Source organism: Ictidomys tridecemlineatus, chromosome 16, assembly GCF_052094955.1.
Source record: "Ictidomys tridecemlineatus isolate mIctTri1 chromosome 16, mIctTri1.hap1, whole genome shotgun sequence".
Lineage (NCBI taxonomy): Eukaryota > Metazoa > Chordata > Mammalia > Rodentia > Sciuridae > Ictidomys > Ictidomys tridecemlineatus.
This window is the reverse complement of record NC_135492.1, coordinates 41,911,628-41,938,098: the sequence shown is the minus strand read 5'-3', so window position 1 is coordinate 41,938,098 and position 26,471 is coordinate 41,911,628. Positions and strand designations below refer to the sequence as shown.

General features: G+C 36.1%; 1 protein-coding gene across 1 annotated transcript in view; it reads right to left on the bottom strand.

The window, feature by feature from the left end:
* Rad18 (RAD18 E3 ubiquitin protein ligase) overlaps positions 1–26,471 on the bottom strand; it is a 103,629-nt gene that overhangs the window by 62,505 nt on the left and 14,653 nt on the right. Inside the window, exons 4-7 of the mRNA XM_005333841.5 lie at positions 25,539–25,609; positions 9,492–9,829; positions 7,286–7,385; positions 3,243–3,427 (exon numbers count right to left, since the gene is read on the bottom strand). Of these exons, the coding sequence (XP_005333898.1) occupies positions 3,243–3,427; positions 7,286–7,385; positions 9,492–9,829; positions 25,539–25,609 (694 nt within the window). The remainder of the gene's footprint in view (positions 1–3,242; positions 3,428–7,285; positions 7,386–9,491; positions 9,830–25,538; positions 25,610–26,471) is intronic.

The window sequence follows — 26,471 nt, the reverse complement described above, 5'->3', positions numbered from 1 at the left end:
CTGATAACTATATATCAACAATAAATACTATCCCCTCACCCACCCAAGGAAATACACAATGAAGTATTTAGAGGTAAAGAGACCAGGTTATGCAATTTATTCTCATAAGGTTTAGAGATTCCTTGGAAAACTCAGTATTTGACCTAGCTATCCCATTCCTCAGTCTACACCTAAAGGACTTAAAATCAGTATACTCTAGTAAGGCAGCCACATCAACATTTACAGAAGCTCAACTCACAACAGCTAAACTGTGGAAGCAATCTAGATGCCTGTCAATAGATGAATGGATAAAGAAACTGTGGTATATATACAAAATGGAATATCACCCAGCATTAAAAGAAAATAAAATTATGGCATTTGCAGGTAAATGGATAGAGTTGTAGAATATCTTGCTAAATAAAGTTGTCAATCCACCCCCCCCCAAAAAAGGCTAAATATTCTCTCTGATTTAAGGCTGCTGATCTATAATGGGGGGGATGGGAAAAATAGAGGAACTCGGATTGGGCAAAGGGGAGGGAGGAGTGGGGAGGAGGCATGGGGGCAGGAAAGATGGTGGAATGAGATGGACATCATTACCCTGGGTACATGTATGACTGTACATGTGGTGTAACGTTACATCATTACATCGTGTACAACCAGAAAAATGAGAAGTTGTGCTACAATTGTATACAATGAATCAAAATGCATTCTACTGTCATATATACCTAAATAAAATTAATTAATTAAGAAGATAAAAGTATGTGTGAATATATGCACACCCACACACATACCAACAGAGAAAAAGAGATAGAAACTATAAGTAAAGAGCAAGTGGGGCATTTTGTATAAAGGGTATACATATGTTCTTTATGATACCCTTTCAGCTTTCCTACAAATTCAGTATCATTTCTGAACAAAATAATTTTTAAGCACATGTCTACAGTCCCAGCTACTTCAGAAGCTAAGGAAGATCACATCACAAGTTCAAGGCCAGCCTGGGCAACTTAGCAAAACCCTATCTCAAAATAAAAAAGGGCTGGGGATGTAGCTCAGTGGTAGAGCATTTCTCACACACACACACACACACACACACACACACTCTTAAAAAAAAAAGAATGCAAAATTAAGACCATTTCAGACAAACAAAAGCTGAGAGAATCTGTCTCAACAATATATGTGCATTACAAGAAATAGTGACTAAGTTTTTCAGGGAAAAAAAAATGACAGTGGATGGAAGTCTAAATCTACAAAAGATATGCAGAATGCTAGAAATGATAAATATGTAGGTAGACTTTTTTTTTTTTTTTAAGGACCAGGACTGAACCCACGGACTCACACACTTGCTACTGAACTATATCCCTATACCTTTTTATCTCTTATTTTGAGACAGGTTGTGCTAAATTGCCCTGGCTAGCCTTGAACTTACAATCCTGTTCCTCAGCCCCCCAAGCAGCTGGGATTATAGAAATGTGCCACAATGTCCAATTACTTTTTATTTTATCTAAAAAAAAAGTGACAGCTTAAAGCAAAAGGTATTAAGGAGTTTTTAACATAAATAGAAGAAAAATCTATGACAATAATAAAAAGAATGGAAGTTGTAGGATGCGTCCCTTACACATGAAGTAATATATTATTTGAAGGTAGACTATAATAAGTTAAAGATGCATATGGCAAATTAGATAATGATGAAAAATAAAAGGTTTTTTTTTGTTGTTGTTGTTTGTTTGTTTTTGTCTGTGTACAGCAGAAAAAGTAACTCAGGGGCTAGGGCTGTAGCTCGAGGCAGAGCACTTGCCTAGCATATGTGAAGCACTGAGTTCACTGCATAAAAAATTAAATAAAGGCATGCTGTCCATCTACAAAATAAAATAAAGAAAAAAGAAACTTAGTCTCTCACACTATACTCTCATACTTCTGAAACAAGATGTGTGGCGATTTCCCCTCATATACCATGCAAGCAAGCAATTCTTCAAAAGATACCAGCTATATGCTCAATTCAATTTCCTTATTATCTACCTTGAAAGAGCATCAGATCCCACGAGACAAGGGCTCTGTCCCACAAGATTGTCTCTTGTATGTTTCCAATGCCAATCATAAGCCACAGGTTGTTCACTAGTGTTTTTGACTAACCAGGGTTTGTACAATCCAGTTGTGACAGTGATAATGCTGTCCCTCTGCCAGTTGTCCTTGGCAGACTTACTTTTGATTCGCTTCCCTTTGCTCAGCATCCTAAAGTCTAAAGGAAAGCCACCCCAAAGTGATTAAAAGGTTACCTGCTAAATAATCTTTCTTTAGATTTACAGAACCTAGAACATCTAGTGACCTTCAGATTACATCCTAATGTTTAACTCTTCTTATTCTTTAGTCCTATGCAGCAATTAATACAAAGCATATAGGTTTTCTGTGAAGTTTAACTTGCAAAAAGTAATATGTTTACCTAAAGAATTATACAAACTAGACTCAGAAGTCAAGATAGCCATGTTGCAGTCAGACTAGATTGAGGTTGACAACATGCCCTAGATGACAAAGACCCCGCCCAGAATGCCTCCTGTACCTCCTTTCCATCTCTTTTTGCATAAATGAGTTCCCTAACATGGGCTTCTTTGGAGCATGATAGCTCCCCCATTTTCTCAGGGTGCCAGCTCTTGAAAAAACCTGATTCCTTTCCCACCAGCTCTCCTTTCCCCAGTATTGTTTTTCTAGTAACAGGCAGGCAGGCTTGGATCTGGTAACACTTCCTCAAGTTTGATTATTTGCTAGAGCAGCTCACAGAACTCAGAGAAACACATTTACTAGTTTATTATAAAGGGTATTTTAAAGGACGCAAGTGAATATCCAAAATGAGACACACAGGAGGGGATATATAGTATCATAACGATTCTTTTATGGATAAGAAAACTGAGGTACAGAGATAGCAAGTAATTTGCCCACAGTCACCCAGCCACAGAGCCGAAGAACTGGGACAGTAGCCCAGTATCTCCGGCAGATCCACTCTTGACCACCATGCTATCTGAAAAATGCCTAAGAACCTGGTAACAGTGCTGTCTCTGAGAATGGTGACTTGGGGATTAGGAGACAGGCTGAGAAAAAGGCTGGCTTATTGTAGTAATCTCTAGGTATGATTTGAAGGAATAAATTTGCATATCTTATCTATTACCAAAAATGTACTCACTAAAATTTTTTCTCTATGGTTTGTAATCTCTAAGCTACACAGAAGTGTTTTATACAGATGATAAGCATAACTCATTATTTTACTACTTTACCTGATTTAGGATGCAAAGCATCACATTGGGCATTGTACATATGTACAAATTCTTGATGCCTTTTAATAAGCTGCTGTCTATTTCCTTGAGTAGACAATCCATGTTGTTTTAGTTTTTTCTTTAAATCACGATCAGAGAGCAAGTTATACACCGTTTTGGGCAGTGGCTTCCTTTTGTTAACAAAACTGAAAAGGCAAAGGAAAAAAAAAAAGTTCCCTGAGGATTACTGTGAATTATCAAATGCTTTCATGTAAAACAATAATTTATCTTCTGACTCAACACATGGGTGTCTGGGAGAACAGTAGAGACATTACAATAATGAGGGGAAAGAGAAGAATTTAGTTTGTGGAAAAGTTGAGGGTGTTAGACAATGGTGCCCCTGAGGTGCCAGCAATGTTCAGATAGAGAAATCCAGGCAGCTCCTGAAGTAAGACTTAGGACTCAGAAAGAGGTCAGGTCTAAAGACGAAGACTCAGAAAGCTTATATGGAAGGTTTATGGACTCAATGTTATGAGAATTTCACTTAGAATCACACTTATGTAGGCCTGATCAATTCTCTTTAAAGCATGCTTTTCCTAAAATTTACCCATGGTTTCCATGCAAAGTTCCTATAAAAAACAATTATGTCAAATATAATATAAACACTATTGAGAGTTAGACCGTGGGTATAAGGATTTATTATTACAAATAGCTTCTCCAGAAAACGTTCTGATCAACAGACAAACGTGCCCCTCAAATATTAAACAATTGTTTTGAAAGAGACTAGATAAATAAAAGGGGAACTGTCAACTTTACTCAGCTCATTACTGCCACTGAAAAACGAATTCAGAAAGATGGACAGTGAGCAATAATCTTCAAAGAACACAAAGAAAAACAATGATTTAAAAAAAAAAAAAACAAGCTTCTGTCCTCTTCAAGTATTTATGTTAATAAACAAATAAGGCCTTATAAAAAATGCATTAGGAAAATTACCATCTGGCTTTTCATTTTTCAATCTATTTACATAATAAATACACTGATAATAATTTTAAGTATAACAAAGCCATGTTATATTACCTTCTCCTACTCTTTTCCCCAAAAGAAAACATTATTTCTTAAAATAGACTAGAATTCAAGCTTGCCTACAAACATTGATCTTGACTTGAGACAATCTTCATGAACAGGAACTCCTTAGTGAGTTTTAATCCATTTTATCTGATTATAGCATGACTCCCTGAGTACAGCCCCTCATTCAGCTTGATGGTAATTAGGTGCTTAGTATGTTTTTGAAGTGGTTATTATAACCGCAGTCATTTCAAAATGAGAACAGAAAAGGTTCGGGTAAAAATTAATCGGAGCTTGAGAGTAACTGGTTTATCCAAAAAGCAAGAGTTTACAAAGGATCTGCATAGAACTAGTTCACAAAAGTTGTGCCTCCCTCAGATTCCCCTGGAAGGAGGGCTTGGTTAAAATGCAGATTCTCAATCCCCTTTGCAACAACAACTCATGTGGTTCAGGTCTGAAGTGGAAGTTTAAAGTCTATACTTTCAGCAAGGTTCCCCCAGACCCACCTGGTACACATAGTGCAAAGGTCACACTTAAGAGAAATATTACAGTCAAAAATACAAAAATAACCACAGATGTCTTTATGAACCAATAGTGCCATTTCCTGACTAAACCATCTCTTTTATGCTCTATTAATAAAATCTAAAAGCCAGAGATAACTACTTAACTATATCACAGTAAGTAGCAACAGATGAATCATTTTACAGGCATTTATAACAAGCATCATGAAGGAATAATTCACATTGATTCCTATCTAAAACACTTATTTTATCAAAGATAAATGTCTAATTTATAACAATGAAATTATAATAATAAATTGTACTATTCACTGGAATTTACAATAAAAAGCACCACCAGAGATCAACTATTTCTATCTAGAATTTTAAAATATAAAACATGATAAATGTTTCCTCAAACATGAAAATGACATTAACACTTCTTCTATGACTTGATAAAACTGAGTAATGCACTTAAAGATCTCAGAATCTGAGGATATGAAAAGGTATAGTCTTTGAATCAACCAGGAGATGATTTTATATAGAATGAGTTAAGGGTTGTCATTCATATCTGGGAGATAATCTGGGTGCAGAGGATGAAACTGAAAAATAAGCAGAGACTCCTCTATGTGACAAAACCCCAGGACAGGAAGTAAAGACAGATGCAGCTAAATGCTCCCATAAGTGTGTATGACCAATTTTGTAAGATGTGAGTTATGAGGATAAAACCCAGAAATTATCTATAAGGTAGGACTTTCAGCAGCCTCAGTACACTAAGAGGGTAATGCAATACACAGTGCTTCTAAGTTGTACTATGGACCAACTGACAGGACTCCAGGATTCTGTGGAGCAGAATCTGAAACCACTAATTACACATGGATAAGCCCATCTTTCCATAAATTGACAGAGGTAGACATAAATGAATATGATAGATGCATCTAGAAAAAGAGGAGTTCAAACAGAATTATCAATGTTGATTCCTCACTCTTTAAAGAGAAAATCCTCAGCTTCTATACTCATTCTTTAGGAAGAAACACTTCTAAAAAAGGTCATTAGACTCTCATGGCTTATAGAAAACAATCCATGGGACTGTCCAGTCTCATAAATCCTCACTAACTAAGCAACCTCACTAACAATCTGTGCACACAGATTGTCTTATGTTTGCCCCCCCACTGTAAATTAACAAAACACCACTGAACTTTATGATACCTAGTGTTAAGTTATAACTTAGAGAAATATAACTTTATATTTATAATATAAAGTTATAATATATAACTTTCCCCCAGAACCTGCATTCACTCCAAATTTGAAAATTAAGTGACACATTTTTTTTACTTCTATTATAAAAAGCAGTAAGATGGCCCTGCCTTATTAATGTGGTGTTTGGAAAATACTCTTCCAAGTCCTTCAAAACAGATCAAACTTAAGGGCCCATCATTCTATTCATCCCAAGTTCTTACCAATCATTGTATCCTTCTCCATCTTTTCAAAGCTCACTAAATTACACCTATTTTCTCTGCCTTTCTTCCTAAAAGTTTCCAAAGAGACGTTTTACAAGGCCCAGGATAACTTCATTACTAGACTCTTGATCTTTAGTACTCACCACTTTGTTCCATTTATCATCTGTTCTCTCCCTGGAGACAGTGGAAGCAAAGAGACTAAAGATTTAAATAACTTCTATTTTTAAAAGAATCATCCCTTGATCTTGCTGTTCACTCTTTCTCTCAACTACCATCTCATTGCTCTTGTTCCCTTCATCACCAGACTCATCTAATTTGCAGCTTCTGCTTCCTCATTATCTTCATCAGCCACTGGTTTCTTAATATCCTGCAATTTAACTTCAATTAAAATTTTATTCTTAAATAACTTATATGTGTGAAAGTAGTGGACTAGTTTAAGAAATTACTGTTACTTTGATATAAAGGAGGCAGAATAGCATAGTAGTTGGGTACAAATACTGAGCTGACAACTTACTAGTTTGTCAACTGGGCAGATTGGAGGGGAGGACATCATGTTTCACACATACTCATTTTCACATGTGTACATAAATGCCTGATCCAAAAATAAATTTTTAAAAAGGCTTGATGTAAATTTCTACAACTTTTAAGCATCCTAAGGACCAAAAAAAAAAAAAAAAAAGAATAAGAAAGACTTCATGTGTTCAATGTTCAAAGTTTAGCCTTACTTGTTTTAATCATAGGATTTTATGGAGTTCTAAAAGTCTAAAAGAAAAGAGATTAAAAAGAAATGAATTTTAAGTTACTAATTTCTCAAGTAAAAAATTCAGTAGCTACATATTCAAAATAACTATATTTGGCAAAGTAGGAACTCAGGGAGGAACAAAAGGAGAAGGATGGAGATCTGATCAACAGAATTAAAGAATAATGGGAGGGAGAATACAACTGGTCACTGGGATGAAATGAATATGAATTGTTTCTTCAGGTTTATGAACCACAAAAAGCACATAACTAAAGTAGCTTGGGTTATGCTCAACTTTCTTACCTTCTGAGGCTTTCCTTCTTCTCTTCACGTGATAAACAGCTGTCTAAGTGTTTATTGATGTGGTTTTCTAGAATGCTAACTCCGCAAACAGGGCAATCCACTGTATTTTTAAAAAGAGAAACACAGAATTTACTATTTGTAGAAAGGGTAAAAATATATATGCTGGTTCTTTCAGCAATTAAGATAAAAAAAAAAAACATAATCCCAATTTAACATGAACTTACAAAAGCAAAAGACAAAAGGAATGACCCAAGAGGGCAACATCAGCAGGACAGACTCGTTAATGGGAAAGAACTACATTGTGGGAAGTCACAAATCAGAAACCCAGGCTTAGAGACTGCACATAGGCTGGAAATTGGTTTATTAGAAAATGCTCTGGTTGTTAGGCACAGTGGCATACACCTATCATACAAGCAACTGGGGAGGTTGAGGCAGAAGTTCAGGCCAGTCTTAGCAACTTCACAAGATCCTCTCTCAAAATAAGAAATAAAAAGGAAAAAAAACTGGGGATATAGTTTAGTGGTAAGGTACTCCAGTTTCAATCCTCAGAACCAAAAAAGGAAAAGCTTTCATTAAATCTTTTCTACCAAAGAATGACCAAACTATAAAACAAATCTTCTGTTTTTCCCAATCCTTAGGAGCATCCCTGGTTAGCACAGAAGCAATAAACATCAACTACAGGAAGACATAACTGGCCTTGGGCAAGTGAGCAGGTAAGTACAGTTGGATTAATGCATTTACTGGATAAGATCAAATACTATACAATTTTGACAGTGCTTACAAATTTGCTAATTTACTTCTCATTTATAATTCCGTATGTAATGTTAAAATTATTAAATACAATCATTCTCAAGTTGCTTCATGGAGTTGAAAGGATCTGTGAAGGAATCTCAAGACTTAGAAGCCATTATGGATACAGTGGACTAAAGCAGGGAAGGTAATGTTGTAACAGAGCAGCACAATTTCTAGGTCCTCTGTCCTTACTTTTAATAGAGCATGGACAATTTTATGTTATGCTTCATTATAAGATTTCATTTGGAAAAAAGGTTCTGTGAAGGAAAAACTAAATTAGCAATCAAGCTTAAAAAAAATACAGTAAGAACAACTGGTAAAAAAGACTGAGGATAAAACATACTAGGAAATTTAAGTGAAATTTATATTCCCTTAAGAAATAAATTAATCAACTAATAAATTAATTCTAATTTATCTAACATTAAAAAACACTAACAGCCTTGCACTGTGGGTGGCATAGGTTTACTGAAGATGTCTAAGACTATTTCTGCCTAAAAGGTGCTCCAAATTTCACTGGTAAGAAAAAACATAGAAAACAAAGGTTAAACAAAGCAATATATTCACCAAACAGATAAGCAAACAGTAAACAAAATGGCTGGAAAAAAAGTGTTTTCAGGGCTGTGAGATACAGATGTTGTCTAACCCTAATCAATGAGTAGTTTAGAATCTGGACAGTTTAAAAAGGTCTCCAAACAGGGGTCTCCAAACACTCTTAGCAAAGGCTAGGTAGTAAAGAATTAAGGCTTTCCAAGTCAGTATGACCTTTGTCACCAGTATGCAACTCGTTCACTGAAGCATAAAAGCAGTCAATCTGTAAACAAATGGACATGGCTGTGTTCCGGTAAACCTTTATTTACAGAAATAGGTGACAAGGTAGATTTGGTCTTGGAAATGCAGTTTGCCAATCCCTGGCTATATTGGAGGAAGAACGAGGAGATCGGCTTGGCTTGAAATGGGTTTCTAAGAGAGAGTAGAAACCAAATCATCAAAGGCTTTAAATGACAGGCAAAACATCATGGAGACAGGTATTCAAACAATGGTATAAGACAAAAACAGCTCTTAGAGATTAAATTGAAACTAGTATGTTAAATGGGGGTGGGGATTTAAAACTAAGAAACAAAGTTACTATGAGGCTGAAGTATGAACTAATTAAATTGTTTCTTTCTTTTTTGTAATTGTTAGTTGTTATTGTTGTTTTTAAGAAATCAGGCTGAATTTCTACTCTATGAGAAAGAAAAAACAAATATAAATAAAAGTACCCACTACATCAATCTCTGAGATTGTGATAAAGTAAAATCTGGTTTATATCTTCTCAATCCTTCCCCCTAAAAACTGCTGTCTATTTATTCTTCTGTCATATGAATGAGAATATTTCCACTAAATAAGAAAATACACATAAAAAATAATTTCCTACCTTTAGAAACTTGCTTCAAAGTGGACGTAGAGGGTATCTCATGACAATTAGTATCTGAGAAGCCAAGGGCTGTCTTTCCCATAAAACATGCTGCTTTGGTCTCCAGAGAAGTGCTTGCCTCTTTCTGTGGGCTAAATTTAATGTCATTTTCTTTCATTGACAACTCTGATATAGAACCATTATTTTCTCTAACCAAGAAATTGTCCATTAATCTGCTCCCCTGCTTTAAAGAATGTCGGTAACCTCCAGGAGTATGTACTTTGACAGCAAGTTTCTTAGAAGAGGAAGAAGCAGGAGATATGGGTGGTGATTCTAAAGCAAACTGTAACAGATGATTCCTGGAAATATAAAAAACACAACAGATAATTAACATATCAATTTATGTATAATAAATGGACTGACATGTGCTGTTTTCCCAATTAACACTTATTTTTTCTGAAATATGAAGCTTCCACCATAACCATAATCAAACCAAAATGTTTCTTCTAGAATAAAACTTGAAGTAAAAAAAATCTAACTTAAAAGGTAGTTGAGGGGCTGGAGTTGTGGTTCGGTGGTAGACTGCTTGCCTGGAACGTATTAGGCACTGGGATTGATCCTCAGCATCACACAAATTAAATAAAATAAAATAAGGTAATGTGTACATCTACAACTAAAAAAATTTTTTTTAATGTAGTTGATATGTCTACAAAAGGAAATGGCAAGACTTCGGGTTCTGGTCATGGAGAAAAGCTTATGCAAGTTTTATTCTCCAGTGGTAAATAACTTTAAAATCTGGACAAATTTGTTGTAGGCACTGGAGTGTAATCAATACAAAACTGAGATCTCTGAGAGAGAAGAGGCACATGAAATGATCCAGTCAGTGTTCCCCCAAGATTGTACCTTGGAAGCATTTTCTGGGAATAGGGTATTAAATTCAAATCCAAACAGGGTAGCTAGGACAGAGGCTAGGGTGCTTGGCATGTGTAAGTCATGAGAAGGAAACCCAGAAATTTGCTCAGAAATTCTCATCCATTTGTGACCATCTCTAGGTTGAAAAATCAAAGAAAACCACAGACTACCTGGTAGGAAAGAGACACTAGTAAATTGAGATTTCAAAGGTCAATGCTACAATGTCATCAGTGTTTGTGCCCAATCAAAGCAGAGAGGCATTCATGAAGACCATGGACATTCCAGTGAAATTCCACAAAGATCACACATTAGGAAAATGGACCACACTGGATACATGTTAACAAAATTAAATAGAACAACCTAAGAGAACACTACCAGATCTTGATAGAAAAAAGATGAAGAGCTAGCAATTTAACTGTCCTAATAAAATTCAATATATTTCAAAGGAAGATAATTTGCAACCTCTATATTTTGTCAACAATGTTCAACACATATTTAAAAATTACTAGACATGCAAAGAAGCAAGAAAAAATAGCCATTAGCAAAGAGATAAAATATTCAATAGCAGTAGATCAGAAGTGATCCAAAAAGCACCATTTTAAAGAACTATGATAAATATGTTAGAGGAAACACAGATAAATGGATGAAAAAGTACATTATGAAAGAAAACTTTACATCCATTTAAAAAAACAATGAACACTCTATCATTACAAAATAGTTTATCTAAGTTGGATGGATATAATAAGAGATAGCAAAAGATGGTAGTAGTAAACTTGAAAGCAGGTCAACAGAAAATATCTAAACTGAAGCACAAAGAGTGAAAAAGACAGAAAAACAAATAGTATTTACCCAACTGATCAAATCATAGTAAAAATTAGAAAATAGTGAGTTGAATGATTTCATGGGAGTTTGCCAAAACAGTCCCTAGAAGGAAAATTTTAATAGATTAAAATCAATATTATGAGTTTCTAGGAAATGAACAGCAATTAAATACAAACAAGGAAGGATTTAATAACAGAGACAAGTAAAATAGAAAAGAGACATTCAAGAGAAAATGAACAAGGCCAAAAGTTGATTTTATAAAAAAAAATTTTGACAAAATCATTAAATCTCCACCAAAATTAAATACCAAAAAAAAAAGAATTAAAAGGAAATCAATTACCAAAACAAAGAATTAAAAGGACACATCATTACAAATACTACAGAAATTAAGATCACTAGGTAAGATCATAAATATTTTATAATAATAAATTAGAAATTTTACATAAAAATGGATAAATTCTATTTTATCTACTATTCATTAAAAGTGACAAAGGAAGCCAGGTGTGGTGGTGCACACCTGTAACCCCAGCAATTTGCCTATAATCCTAGCGTCTTGAAAGATTGAGGCAAGAGGATCTAAGGTTAAGGGTAGCCTCAGCTACTTAGTGAGGCCCTAAGCAATTCAGCAAGACTGAACAATATGAAAAATAAAAAGGGCTGGGGATATGGCTTAGTGGTTAAGCACACCAGGGTTTAATCCCCAATACCAAAAAATAAAAAAGAAGAAGAAGAAAAACCCACTTGACAATGGAAGAAACAGAAAAAGAAGAGTCCTTCTTAGCAATTACAGAAAGTAAAGCTATAATTAAAAACCTTCCTACGAAGAAAACTCCAGACCCACATACTTTCACTGGTGAAATATTTACCAAATATTTAAGGAAAAAATAATATCAACATTGCACAAAATCATTCAGAAGATAGAAATGGGGAAATATTTCCCAACTCAAATTGATAAAATCAGATATGTACATTGTAGGAAGAAAAAATTATAGTTCAATAATCTTTCATTGAGCACAGATACAGAAGTTTAAATGAAATATTCCCAAATAAAATCTCAGACAAATTTTCAAAATATGTATATAATGTATCATAACCAAGTGGGATTTATTCCAAGAATACAAAAAAAATCAATAAATGAAATTTACATGAGCAAAATAAAGTATAAAGCTATATAATCATCTCTATAAATATAGAAAAAGCATTTGATAAAATTTAATGCCCAGAATTTTTTAAAAAAAATTTTTTTAATGTAATGCCCAGGGCTGAGGGTGTAGCTCAATGGTAGACTGTGTATGAGGCCCTGGTTTGATCCCCAAAATTTAAAAATAAATAAATAAATAACATTAATTTATAATAAACACATTCAAGAAAACCAGAAACAGAAGTGAATTTTTTTATCTAATAAAAGACAATTGTCAAAAAACTTAAAGCTAACACCAATCATAAGTGAAATACTGAACATCTCTTCCTCTAACTCTGAAAATAAGACATCCACCAGCTTCTTAAATTGTATTATAGGACCTAGCTTAATGACAAGACAAAAGAAATGGGTGGGGGCAAGAAGGGGAATATGAAGGGCACACAGATTGGAAAAAGAGAAAAAAATTTTCATTTGCAGATGAAACGATTATTTACATAGAAAATTTAAAAGAATCTATAAGAAGCTAGAACCAACAAGTACATTTTCACAATTACAACAAGTACATTCTAGTTATGATGTCAATAGACAAACACTAATGTACCTATACATTAGCAAACAGAAAATAAAATCTTAAAATACCACTCAAAGTACCATCAAAAAGGGTTGGCGGTTGTAGCTCAGTGGTAGAGTGAACATGTGAAGCACTGGGCTCAATCCCCAGCACCACATAAAAATAAAATAAAGGTATTATGTCCATCTACAACTAAAAAAACATATACTTTTAAAAAAGTACCATCAAAAATATTAAACACCTGTGAATAAACTTAACAAAAATGCATAAAATCTGTATTCTGAAAACTACAAAATGCAGCTTAAAGAAATAAAAAAGCCTAAATAAATGAAGAGATATTCCATGTCCACAGTTGAGAAGACTCAACAATGTTAAAATATTCATTTTTTCCACTTTTATTTATAGATTCTGCAATATCATTTAAAATACCAGACATTTTGGAGAAATGGAAATGTTATGCTCATTCTAAAATTTATATGGAAATGAAAAGGCCCTAGAATGCCAGCAGTCTTGAAAAAGAATGAAGTTAGAGAATCCAAACTACCAGATTTTAAGAACTTACAGTATAACTACAGTATTAAAGATACTGCAAGTATTAGTTTACAGAGAGACAAAAAGAAAACAGAACATAATATGTCAAGAAATAGATCCATAAATACAATCATTTGGCAATCTAGTGGGCCTTTTAATAAGTGGTGCTGGTACAACTGAATGTTTGTTGAGAAAAAAATGAAACCTGACCCTTACTTCCATTATATCCCCAAATTAACTTGAATAGGTTCACAGACCTACACATAAAAGTTAAACTATAATAATTCTAGAAGAAAATGTATCAAAAGTTCTTGTAATAGGCAAAGATTCTTAGGCAGGATTTAAAAAGCACTAATTCATAAGAGAGAAAATTAACTTGATCAAAATGAAATCATTTACTCATCAAAAGAAACACTTAAGAAAATTAAAAGGCAAGCCATAGATAAGGGAAGGAAAAATGTAACATATTTGGCAAAAACATGTGAAGAACTCATACAAGTCAATAATAAATTTTAAAACTAGACAAAAACTATGAAGACATGCAAAACACAGGAATAGTCAACAAGCTTATGAAAAGGTACATTAGTCATCAGGAAATACTAAGTAAAATCACAATGAGCTACTACTTCATACCCTATAGAATGCTTAATAGACCTGATGACACCAAACATTAACCACGATGTAGAATGACTGAAACTCCCATACACTACTGCTGGATGTAATACAACCTCACTGGAAAACATGCAAAGAATACAAACAAATATTCATGCAGCTTTCTTCACAACAATCATAAGCTAGAAACAACTCAAAACCATGGATAGGTGGATGGGCAAAGAGTGTACACAAAGGAACTATTCAGCAATAAACAGTGTGAACACCAACCCACACAACCTCAGGGATGAATAACATAAGCAGTGTATGAAATGAAAGAAAAGAATACCATGATTTTAGTTACTGGAGTTTAAAAATAATCCGATGATAGAAAATTGCAAGGTCATTGCCCACAGAGGTACGGATTAACTAACAACAGAATAACAGAATAAATGAAATGCTGAGGAAACATTTTAAAATGTTCTAAATCCTGACTGTGACTCATGTAAGATAGATGAGGCTGGACACCCAAGAAATTTTCAGGAAGTAGGTTTATTTAAGCGACAGCAGTCCAAAGGGGCTAATACCTAAAAATCTCAGAACCCTGGGTCTAGAAATTCTTTGAAATTTATACTCAGTGGGAAGAGTTACATAACAGTGGGGGGTTACATGGCAGGTACTCTTTGTCTCATATTTTAGGTCAGACAGAGGTTTCACAAGTTTTTATCAAGAAAATAGAAACAATAATTTTTGTACAACAAGCTCTCGAGACAAGAGTCTATCACACCTTTTGTCTCAAACTTGGCACTGACAAGAAAGAGGAAGCTTCAAACCACATTGAGCTCTCTGCAGAAATACTGTTGTCACTTTTTGTAAAATCTTGCTGACAAGAAGTTTAATTATGGTGGAGAGGTGTCCCTCAAGAAGCTTATTGTGATAAGGGTCTTTTGGGTAGAGGTGTACCTGTGGCTGCATGATCACTACATAAATGTACGCAGTTATCAAAATTTAATGATCAGGCTGGCAAAACAAAACCTGAGAGGTGTGTGTGTGTGTGTGTGTGTGTGTGTGTGTGTGTGTGCGCGCGTGCGCGCTCTCATGTGCATGCATGCTTGTATTTTTTTTAAATGAAGTGTATGTAGTATGAGAAAAACAGCTTGATTTTTTTTTTTTCCTTTTTTTGTGGTGTTAGGAATTGAACCTAAGGGCCTTACACATGCTAGGAAAGTGCTCTACCACTAAGCCACAGAATATTCCATTGAGATGACCCTGAAGAAACAAAAAAGAAAGTGGGGGATTTAAACCACTTGGCCCTCTGGGGAAACATCGGTTCAAAGAGGAGCAACAGAAAGCACAAGGCTTAGGGTCAGAGTATAATTAAAATGTTTGAGAAAACGCAAGAAAGCCTGGAAGCAAATAAACAAGGGCAAAAGAGAGGGCAAGACTACCTAGGAACCAGAGGTTTTACTTAGGCTTTTGCTCCAAGTGAGTTGGAAAATGCTAAGTTTGGATGTTAAATGTTCCCCTAAGATCCATTTATTCAAAGCTTGGTTCTCAAGGTGCTGTGAAAATTTAAGAGGTTGAGCCTAATCAGAGGTCATTAAAGATATACCTTCAAAGGGATTTTAATATTTTCACCCAGCTCATCTTATAGTATATGAATTACAAAATGTCTCCTGGTTTTAAATGTCATTTATATATTCATGGCTTCCAGATTTATATCTTTAACTAGATTTATCCCCTTAAGTCTCCTGTCCTCTGTTTCCTAGTTCAAGACATGAGCACTTGTTCCAACATGCATTCTCCAATATGATATTCTGCTCTCACTAGAAGCCTAAATCTTGGACTGGAACCTCCAAAACTGCAAACCAAAATAAATGTTTTCTCTTTATGGTATTTTGTTGTTATAATATAGCTGTCAAACACAGGGAGCCACCTCTGGATGATTTTAAACATGATCTAACTTCTTGTTTTAAAGGGATAACTCGCTGTCTTCAGGAAGGACTTTATGAGGCCATTAAGAAGTTATCACAGTCATGTAGGCTGACACTGGCTTGGACCAGATTATGGATGATAATGGAAGGGAGCTGAAAAGCATTCAGATTTCAGAAATTTTGTGAGGATGAAGCCACCTGAATTTACTAACGAATCAATAGATTAAGTGGTACAGAAAAGTTCTTTCTCTGCTTCTGAATCCTGTCATGAGCTGAACAGCTTTCCTCCACCATGCCTTTCCTCCATGATGGACTCACCTTGGGCCCAAGGCAATGAAGTCAACCATCTATGGACTGAGATATCTGAAACCATGGTCACAATTTTAAAAAAGTGAAAATGTTCTGTATTCTGGAAACACTCACTTGTTTCATTAAAACCTAGGTAAAAAGAATTTTGGACTTTCAAGCTGGCATTAATCTGGAGATGACCCTGAGAACTTCCTGCCTGGAATGACAACCGGGATGTGGTATAAGGAACTATTTTTCCAGATAATCCTGATGTTTCAAGAAGGCTGTCTGTTCACATTGCCAAATCAATGTCCCAAATCATTGCATCCCAGAGAAGAGATGCAGTCGTGAGCAAGACAGCTGATGGCTGGATCCAGAAGGCCTCATGGAGGACAACAAGGAATATGAATGTGACCCTCCCACTGGCCAGGGAGGTTGTCCTCCACGGCTGTTTTGCCTGAACTTTATCTGAATCCCTGAGACATTTATTAAGCAAAAACTATTTTAAAGTCCCTGCTATGCTTTGGAGTCATTTGGTTAAACAGGCAGTCGTCCACCGAAGCACAAATTCTGATTAGCACCTTAGGGCATCAACATATACAAGAGAAATATCAATAGGGTTATTCCCATTTTTCACATGAGGAAACAGGGGCCAAAAAGGTTAAATATCACCATCATATTAGAAAGAAAAAAGAACAAAGGCAAGACTGGAGCCCATTCTGCCTAAATCCAAAGCCAGTATGCTTTAAACTATACCACAACCAAATATAAAGATGAAATTACATTCTACATCCTCTTTGTTAGATGTGAAGGAAATTATCCACTATGATGGTTATCTTAAATGTTGAAATTCTTAAAACATGGAATACCTGGGAAAAACTCACTGGTGGATAAACCAAAGCAATTTATAAAAAATAATAATAGAATGATAGTCTACTATGCAAAAACAAAGAAACAATACTGTCCTACATAGGGCTAGAATGAAGCTCCACTTGCACAAAAATCTTCTAATCATATTTTTGTTCAACTGGGTGTGGTGCCATGTCTGTAGTCTCAACTACTCAGGAGGCTGAGGTGGGAGGATCACATGATCCAGGAGTTCAAGGCTGGGCATCCTAGCAAGAATTCATCTCAAAAAACATTTTTTTTTCAACACAGTAAGCTCTTAAAAACTTTATTTTTTATTTTTATTTTTTTTATTTTATTTATTTATTTATTTATTTTTATTGTTGGTCGTTCAAAACCTTACACAGTTCTTAATACATCAAATTTCACAGTTTGATTCAAGTGGGTTATGAACTCCCAACTTTACCCCGTATACAGATTGCTGTATCACATCAGTTACCCTTCCATTGATTGACATATTGCCTTTCTAGTGACTGATGTATTCTGCTGTCAGTCCTATTCTCCACTATCCCCCCTCCCCTCCCCTCCCCTCCCCTCTTCTCTCTCTACCCCCCCTACTGTAATTCATTCCTCCCCCTTGTATTATTTTTCCCTTTCCCCTCACTTCCTCTTGTATGTAATTTTGTATAACCCTGAGGGTCTCGTTCCATTTCCATGCAATTTCCCTTCTCTCTCCCTTTCCCTCCCACCTCTCAACCCTGTTTAATGATGGTCTTCTTCTTGTGCTCTTCTTCCCTAGTCTGTTCTTAATTACTCTCCTTATATCAAAGAAGACATTTGGCATTTGTTTTTTAGGGCTTGGCTAGCTTTGCTTAGCATAATCTGCTCTACTGCCATCCATTTCCCTCCAAATTCTATGATTTTGTCATTTCTTAATGCAGAGTAATACTCCATTGTGTATAAATGCCACATTTTTTTTATCCATTCGTCTATTGAAGGGGATCTAGGTTGGTTCCACAGTCTTGCTATTGTGAATTGTGCTGCTATGAACATCGATGTAGCAGTGTCCCTGTAGCATGCTCTTTTTAGGTCTTTAGGGAATAGACCAAGAAGGGGGATAGCTGGGTCAAATGGTGGTTCCATTCCCAGCTTTCCAAGAAATCTCCATACTGCTTTCCAAATTGGCTGCACCAATTTGCAGTCCCACCAACAATGTACAAGTGTACCCTTTTCCCCACATCCTCGCCAGCACTTATTGTTGTTTGACTTTGTAATGGCTGCCAATCTTACTGGAGTGAGATGGTATCTTAGGGTGGTTTTGATTTGCATTTCTCTGACTGCTAGAGATGGTGAGCATTTTTTCATGTACTTGTTGATTGATTGTATGTCCTCCTCTGAGAAGTGTCTGTTCAAGTCCTTGGCCCATTTGTTGATGGGATTATTTGTTATCTTATTGTCTAATTTTCTGAGTTCTTTATATACTCTGGATATTAGGGCTCTATCTGAAGTGTGAGGAGTAAAGATTTGTTCCCATGATGTAGGCTCCCTATTTACCTCTCTTATTGTTTCTTTTGCTGAGAAAAAACTTTTTAGTTTGAGTAAGTCCCATTTGTTGATTCTAGATGTTAACTCTTGTGCTATGGGTGTCCTATTGAGGAATTTGGAGCCCGACCCCACAGCATGTAGGTCGTAGCCAACTTTCTCTTCTATCAGATGCTGTGTCTCTGATTTGATATCAAGCTCCTTGATCCATTTTGAGTTAACTTTTGTGCATGGCGAGAGAAAGGGATTCAGTTTCATTTTGTTGCATATGGATTTCCAGCTTTCCCAGCACCATTTGTTGAAGATGCTATCCTTCCTCCATTGCATGCTTTTAGCCCCTTTATCAAATATAAGAAAGTTGTAGTTTTGTGGGTTGGTTTCTGTGTCCTCTATTCTGTACCATTGGTCCACCCGCCTGTTTTGGTACCAGTACCATGCTGTTTTTGTTACTATTGCTCTGTAGTATAGTTTAAAATCTGGAATCGCTATACCACCTGATTCACACTTCCTGCTTAGTATTGTTTTTGCTATTCTGGGTCTTTTATTCTTCCATATGAATTTCATGATTGCTTTCTCTATTTCTACAAAAAATGCCGTTGGGATTTTGATTGGCATTGCATTAAACCTATAGAGAACTTTTGGTAATATCGCCATTTTGATGATGTTAGTTCTGCCTATCCATGAACAGGGTATATTTTTCCATCTTCTAAGGTCTTCTTCAATTTCTCTCTTTAGGGTTCTGTAGTTTTCATTGTATAAGTCTTTCACCTCTTTTGTTAGGTTGATTCCCAAGTATTTTATTCTTTTTGAGGATATTGTGAACGGAGTGGTTGTCCTCGTGTCCATTTCAGAGGATTTGTCGCTGATATACAGGAATGCCTTTGATTTATGAGTGTTGATTTTATAACCTGCCACTTTGCTGAATTCATTTATTAGCTCTAACAGTTTCTTTGTAGACCCTATTGGGTCTGCTAGGTATAGAATCATGTCATCTGCAAATAGTGATAATTTAAGTTCTTCTTTTCCTATTTTTATGCCTTTAATTTCTTTTTATTTTTTTAATATTTATTTATTTATTAGTTTTCGGCAGACACAACATCTTTGTTTGTATGTGGTGCTGAGGATCGAACCCGGGCCGCACGCATGCCAGGCGAGCGCGCTACCGCTTGAGCCATATCCCCAGCCCCTATGCCTTTAATTTCTTTCGTCTGTCTAATTGCTCTGGCCAGTGTTTCGAGAACTATGTTGAACAGAAGTGGTGAGAGAGGGCATCCCTGTCTTGTTCCAGATTTTAGAGGGAATGCCTTCAATTTTTCTCCATTCAGAATGATGCTAGCCTGAGGCTTAGCATAAATTGCTTTTACAATGTTGAGGTATGTTCCTGTTATCCCTAGTTTTTCGAGAGTTTTGAACATAAACGGATGCTGTACTTTGTCGAATGCTTTTTCCGCATCTATCGAGATGATCATATGGTTCTTATTTTTAAGTCTATTGATGTGGTGAATAACATTTATTGATTTCCGTATATTGAACCAGCCTTGCATACCAGGGATGAATCCTACTTGATCATGGTGCACAATTTTTTTGATATGTTTTTGTATCCAATTTGCCAGAATTTTATTGAGGATTTTTGCATCTAGGTTCATTAGAGATATTGGTCTGTAGTTTTCTTTCTTTGAAGTGTCTTTGTCTGGTTTCGGAATCAGGGTGATGTTGGCCTCGTAGAATGTATTTGGAAGTTCTCCCTCTTTTTCTATTTCCTGAAATAGCTTGAAAAGTATTGGTATTAGTTCCTCTTTAAAGGTTTCGTAAAACTCTGCTGTATACCCATCCGGTCCTGGGCTTTTCTTAGATGGTAATCTTTTGATGGTTTCTTCTATTTCCTCAATTGATATTGGTCTGTTTAGGTTGTCTATATCCTCCTGACTCAATCTGGGCAGATTATATGACTTAAGAAATTTATCGATGCCTTCACTATCTTCTATTTTATTGGAGTATAAGGATTCAAAATAATTTCTGATTATCTTCTGTATTTCTGAAGTGTCTGTCGTGATCTTGCCTTTTTCATCCCTTATGCTAGTAATTTGAGTTCTCTCTCTTCTTCTCTTCGCTAGCATGGCTAAGGGTCTGTCAATTTTATTTATCTTTTCAAAGAACCAACTTTTCGTTTTGTCAATTTCTTCAATTGTTTCTTTTGTTTCGATTTCATTAATTTCAGCTCTGATTTTAATTATTTCTTGCCTTCTACTTCTTTTGCTGTTGTTTTGCTCTTCTTTTTCTAGGATTTTGAGATGAAGTATGAGATCATTTATTTGTTGGTTTTTTCTTTTTTAAGGAATGAACTCCAAGCAATGAATTTTCCTCTTAGAACTGCTTTCAATGTGTCCCATAGATTCCGATATGTTGTGTCTGTGTTTTCATTAAACTCTAAGAATTTTTTAATTCTAAAACCCATTGATCATTCAGTAACCTATTGTTCATTCTCCAAGTGATGCATGATTTTTCCTTGCTTCTTTTATCGTTGATTTTTAGTTTCATTCCATTATGATCAGATAAGATGCATGGTATTATCTCCGCTCCTTTATATTGTCTAAGAGTTGCCCTGTGACATAATATATGATCCATTTTTGAGAAGGATCCATGTGCTGCTGAGAAAAAAGTGTAGCTGCTTGATGTTGGGTGGTATATTCTATATATGTCAATTAAGTCTAGGTTGTTAATTGTGTTATTGAGTTCTATAGTTTCCTTATTCAACTTTTGTTTGGAAGATCTGTCCAGTGGTGAGAGAGGTGTGTTGAAGTCTCCCATGATTATTGTATGGTGGTCTATTAGACTCTTGAACTTGAGAAGAGTTTGCTTGATGAACACAGCAGCACCGTTGTTTGGGGCATATATATTTATGATTGTTATGTCTTGTTGGTGTATGGTTCCCTTGAGCAGTATGTAGTGTCCTTCTTTATCCCTTTTGATTAACTTTGGTTTGAAATCTATTTTATTTGAAATGAGTATGGACACTCCTGCTTGTTTCCGCAGTCCATATGAGTGATATGATTTTTCCCAACCTTTCACCTTCAGCCTATGTATATCCTTTCCTATCAAATGCGTCTCCTGTAGGCAGCATATTGTTGGGTCTTGTTTTGTGATCCATTCAACTAGCCTGTGTCTCTTAATTGGTGAGTTTAAGCCATTAACATTTAGGGTTATTATTGAGATATGGTTTGTTCTCCCAGCCATATTTGTTTATTAATGCTGCTAAACCTGATTTGTTTTCCTCTTTGATTATTTTCCCCCCTTTACTGTCCTACCTCCCACTGTTGGTTTTCATTGTTGTTTTCCATTTCCTCTTCCTGTAGTGTTTTGCCAAGGATTTTTTGAAGAGATGGTTTTCTAGCTGCAAATTCTTTTAACTTTTGTTTATCATGGAATGTTTTAATTTCATCTTCCATCCTGAAGCTTAATTTCGCCGGATACACGATTCTTGGTTGGAACCCATTTCCTTTTAGCGTTTGAAATATGTTATTCCAGGATCTTCTAGCTTTTAGAGTCAGTGTTGAGAGATCAGTTGTTATCCTGATTGGTTTACCCCTAAATGTAATCTGCTTCCTTTCTCTTGTAGCTTTTAAAATTCTCTCCTTATTCTGTATGTTGGACATCTTCATTATAATGTGTCTAGGTGTGGATCTCTTATGATTTTGCACATTCGGTGTCCTGTAGGCTTCTAGGATTTGGGGTTCTGTCTCATTCTTCAAGTCTGGGAAGTTTTCTCGTATTATTTCACTGAATAAATTGTCTATTCCTTTGGTGTGGAGCTCTGTGCCTTCCTGTATCCCAATGACTCTTAAGTTTGGTCTTTTGATATTATCCCATATTTCTTGGATGTTCTGCTCATGGTTTCTTAGCAGACTTGCTGAGCTGTCTATGTTCTTTTCAAGTTGAAATACTCTGTCTTCATTGTCTGATGTTCTATCTTCTAAGTGATCCACTCTGCTGGTAGTATTCTCAATTGAGTTTTTAAGTTGGTTTATTGCTTCCTGCATTTCTAGGATTTCTATTTGTTTGTTTTTTATTTCCTCTATCTCCCTGTGAAATTGATCTTTTACTTCCTGGATTTGTTTATGTAGTTCCTTGTCAATGTGATCTTTCATTGTCTGATTTTGCTGTCTCATGTCTTCCTTGAGACTCCAGATCATCTGAAGCATGTATATCCTGACCTCTCTGTCTGACATTCCATCTGTTGCAGCTATTACCTCTTCTAGAGTTGAGTTGACCTGCATTGCCTGTGGTCCTTTCTTTCCTTGTCTTTTCATACTGCTGGCGTTTCTTTCTGCTTGGTGAAACTGTTGTGTTTTTGAAATTTTCCCTCTATTTATTTATATTGCTCTTGTATAGTTGAAAAGTCTCCCTTGCAGGACAGGTGGTGGCTGTGATCCTCCACCAATTGGTACAATCCGTCTACCACGCTGGCGGGCCCTAGGTCTGCTCTGCTGGCCGGTCAAAGGTCCGCCTACCCAGCAGGCGCGAGGGGCACCTCTGACTCTCCGCAGGTTGCTGGGACTGACCTGCCCGTGGGTCGCCGGTTCTCCTACCTTGCAGGCACTGGGGGTGGGGCCGGCTGCGGCCCGCAACAAGCCGCTGGGCCTGATCTGCCGGTCGTCACAGTCCCGCCTACCTTGCAGGCACTAGGGGAGGGGACGGTCCTGCCCCTCAGCTGGCCGCTAGGCCTGATCTGCTGGTGGTCACAGTCCCGCCTACCTTGCAGGCACTGGGGAAGGGGACGGGCCTGCCCCACAGAAGGCCGTTGGTGGGTCGCAGGACCGCGTTCCCTGCAGGCGCGTGTGTCAGCTCTGTCTCTCCGCAGGTTGCTGGGCCTGACCTGCCCGTGGGTCGCCGGTTCTCCTACCTTGCAGGCACTGGGGTAGGGCCGGCTGCAGCCCGCAACAAGCCGCTGGGCCTGATCTGCCGGTGGTCACAGTCCCGCCTACCTTGCAGGCACTGAAAAACTTTATTTTTTAAAAAAGTGAGTCGAGGTGGGGGAAGGGTGACACACAACATGTTCTTTGAAAATAAAGTGCCAAGGTCACAAGAAAATGTAGGAGCTGAATGTCAGCTTTGTATCTGAAAACCTCTGAATTATTTCCTTTAACTTCTTATTATTCAATTTAGAATATTAAATTTTTAAAAATCAGAATGACAAATAAAATGGCAATGACAGATGGAGAAGACAAGAAATAAAATCAACGAACAATATAAATATCTTACATTTTAGTCTAAGATTAAACTTCTTCCTTCATCAATCTTAAACCAGAATTCAAACAAATAATGATATTGGTGAGCTTGAACTATTTTTGCAGAAGTCCCTCAGCACTCTGCACATGACAAGTGTCCCAAAACGCTCACTGCAAGGGTGATGCTAGTAAAAAATGGCAATTCCATGAGGGTAAACAAAGAGAAGCAAATGATAAAAATACATCCCAAATCAAGAAAGAGTCCTCCCACCCCATCACATCTGCTTTAATGAATAATTAGCCTATTCCTTTGGAAGGAAGAGGGGAAGAGTAAAGCAAAACCATTTGAGACTTTCCTTCAAGTTACCAAAAGGTCTGTGAGCCTAAGTATTGAGCACTTAACAAACAGGCTGTTGTTGGCAAGGCTTCCCCTTTTCCTAGCAGGCAGGTTGTTGTGTTTTCAGTACCAGCTGAGAAAAGAGAAGCAGCTTTGACAATTTTATCACCTTGGAGAAACTCAAACAGCCCACAGATTCCTTTTTAGAGACCTGGCTCCATCCTCTTATAACTAACTGGTAAAGGACTTTGCAATTAGAAAAACAATAACTTCAATCATGAGAATCAGAGAATCTCAGTTCATCTAAAAACTAACTTGTGAAGAGCTTTACATTAAGAAAAACAATAACTTCAATTAGGAGAATCAGAGAATTGTAGAGCTTCTTAATCTAGGCAAATACATCATTCTCAATTTCTAGAATGTCATATTAGTTGAGTCAGAGTACTAAGCTTGATCATTTTTCGAGTGCAAACCTATTAACAAATGTGCAATTCCATTAGAAGAAATGTTTATGTTTTTGCAAGCAATGTAAGTTACCTCCAAGAATACCCCAACAAACTAGGAAGTCATATACTTAAATATATGGGCACCTGACTGCTATCTAAATACAGTATGCTCTTAATAAAAATTACTGCTTGACTTACATGATTAAAACTGAATTCACAATATCATTTGGTAAAACATGCCTTTTTATATCCCTTTGAGCGACCAAACCTGCTTTTACACATTCATGCATTTGACAGGAAGTTAAGCTATGTTTCTGAGCTTTGTAAAATACAAGCAATTATGTACTTCACATGGCACAACATGTTACACATGCTGAGTAAATCAGATTAAGAATTAATGGATTAATACATAACAGCCAGGACCAACTACAGACATGTGTATGTACATGGGTTAGTACACTCATATGCATGTATACATATATTATCTAGGTCTATCAAGGGCCTAAAAGTAGTAACAAGCACACCCAGTACCTGATCCTAGTTTCTAAATACCATTCTTCAATAAAGAGGAACCAGGGCTCCTTGGAGAAATGAACTGCTAACTCTAGGGTTGGCACAGGTAAATTGTAAGATGAACCAGGAGTATCTTTCTAGTGCCAAAAGTATGGAAGTCCTCAAATCTTCATTTCAACTCTTAATTGATCTTCATAAGAGAAATATTGCTATTAAGGGAGAACATCTTATTACTACATATTAGATTTGCCTTCTTTTACTTCTTCTACTCCAAACATGCAACCCTGCATTCCCTAACTGAAGAGTGCCAGAGAAGGAACACATTAAAAGCAAAAGTGGTTAGAGATTAGTCACAAAATTAACTCATACCGTGCAAAATTCAAGCTTTTTACCAGTTCATCTAGTATGCGATTATTTTTCAGGTCTGGCTCTGTGACTGTCTAGAAAAGAAAAACAACAGATGGAAAAAGGTCAAAAACAATAATTAACTTGTTGTAATCTTGTTTTTTAAAATGTCTGACCCATCCTCCTGAGGCTCGCCATCCCACTAAGTCTTCCAGGAAAGACTCAAAATAAAGTTCATTTATCTCAGACTACATGGAATTTTACAAGAGTGAATCAGTACCTACTAACTGGAAGTCTGATAAAAGCTCTCAAAGCATCTATTTAAAATCATATATTATTTATTCTGTCCTAAGAAAAAGCCTAATATGAGCAAGAATCCTTCAAAATGCCAGCACTCAGCTTTCCCTAAAATTTCTCCTCATAAACAGAAAACTTCTAAGTAAAACACTGGGAGAGCCATTAAGTGTCCAAGAAAAGTTTAAAAGTAAAATTGTTTTTCAGGAAAACAAGAGAAAAATGAAAAATCCAGTATGAACATTACATAGTTGATCCCTGAGATAAGGTTTCCATTCTGTTAAACTTCACACTCTCTTCTTTCTTTATCCTAACTTATTTTCATTCTCCCTTTAATCTACCTTTCCACCTGTCCCTACCACTTGAAAGGTTTTGCAAATTTTAACATCCAATTTTCTTAAGCCCACAGGCCATGAATCTTTGCCTTTTGCACAACTACTTTCACCAGTTCTTTGTAAATTCATAATCTCACTATCAGAGTCTCCACCAAATCTAAGAAACTATTCAAAAAAATTAGGAACCATAAAAGCACAGATCATAAGAATTAAAGAGTGCTATATCTCAATTTTAAAATTAGCTTTTACTTCCGAAAATACATTTAGATTATCAGAAATCCTAATGAGAAATTGAACAAAATCCAGTTCTCCTTAAATATACTTTAGA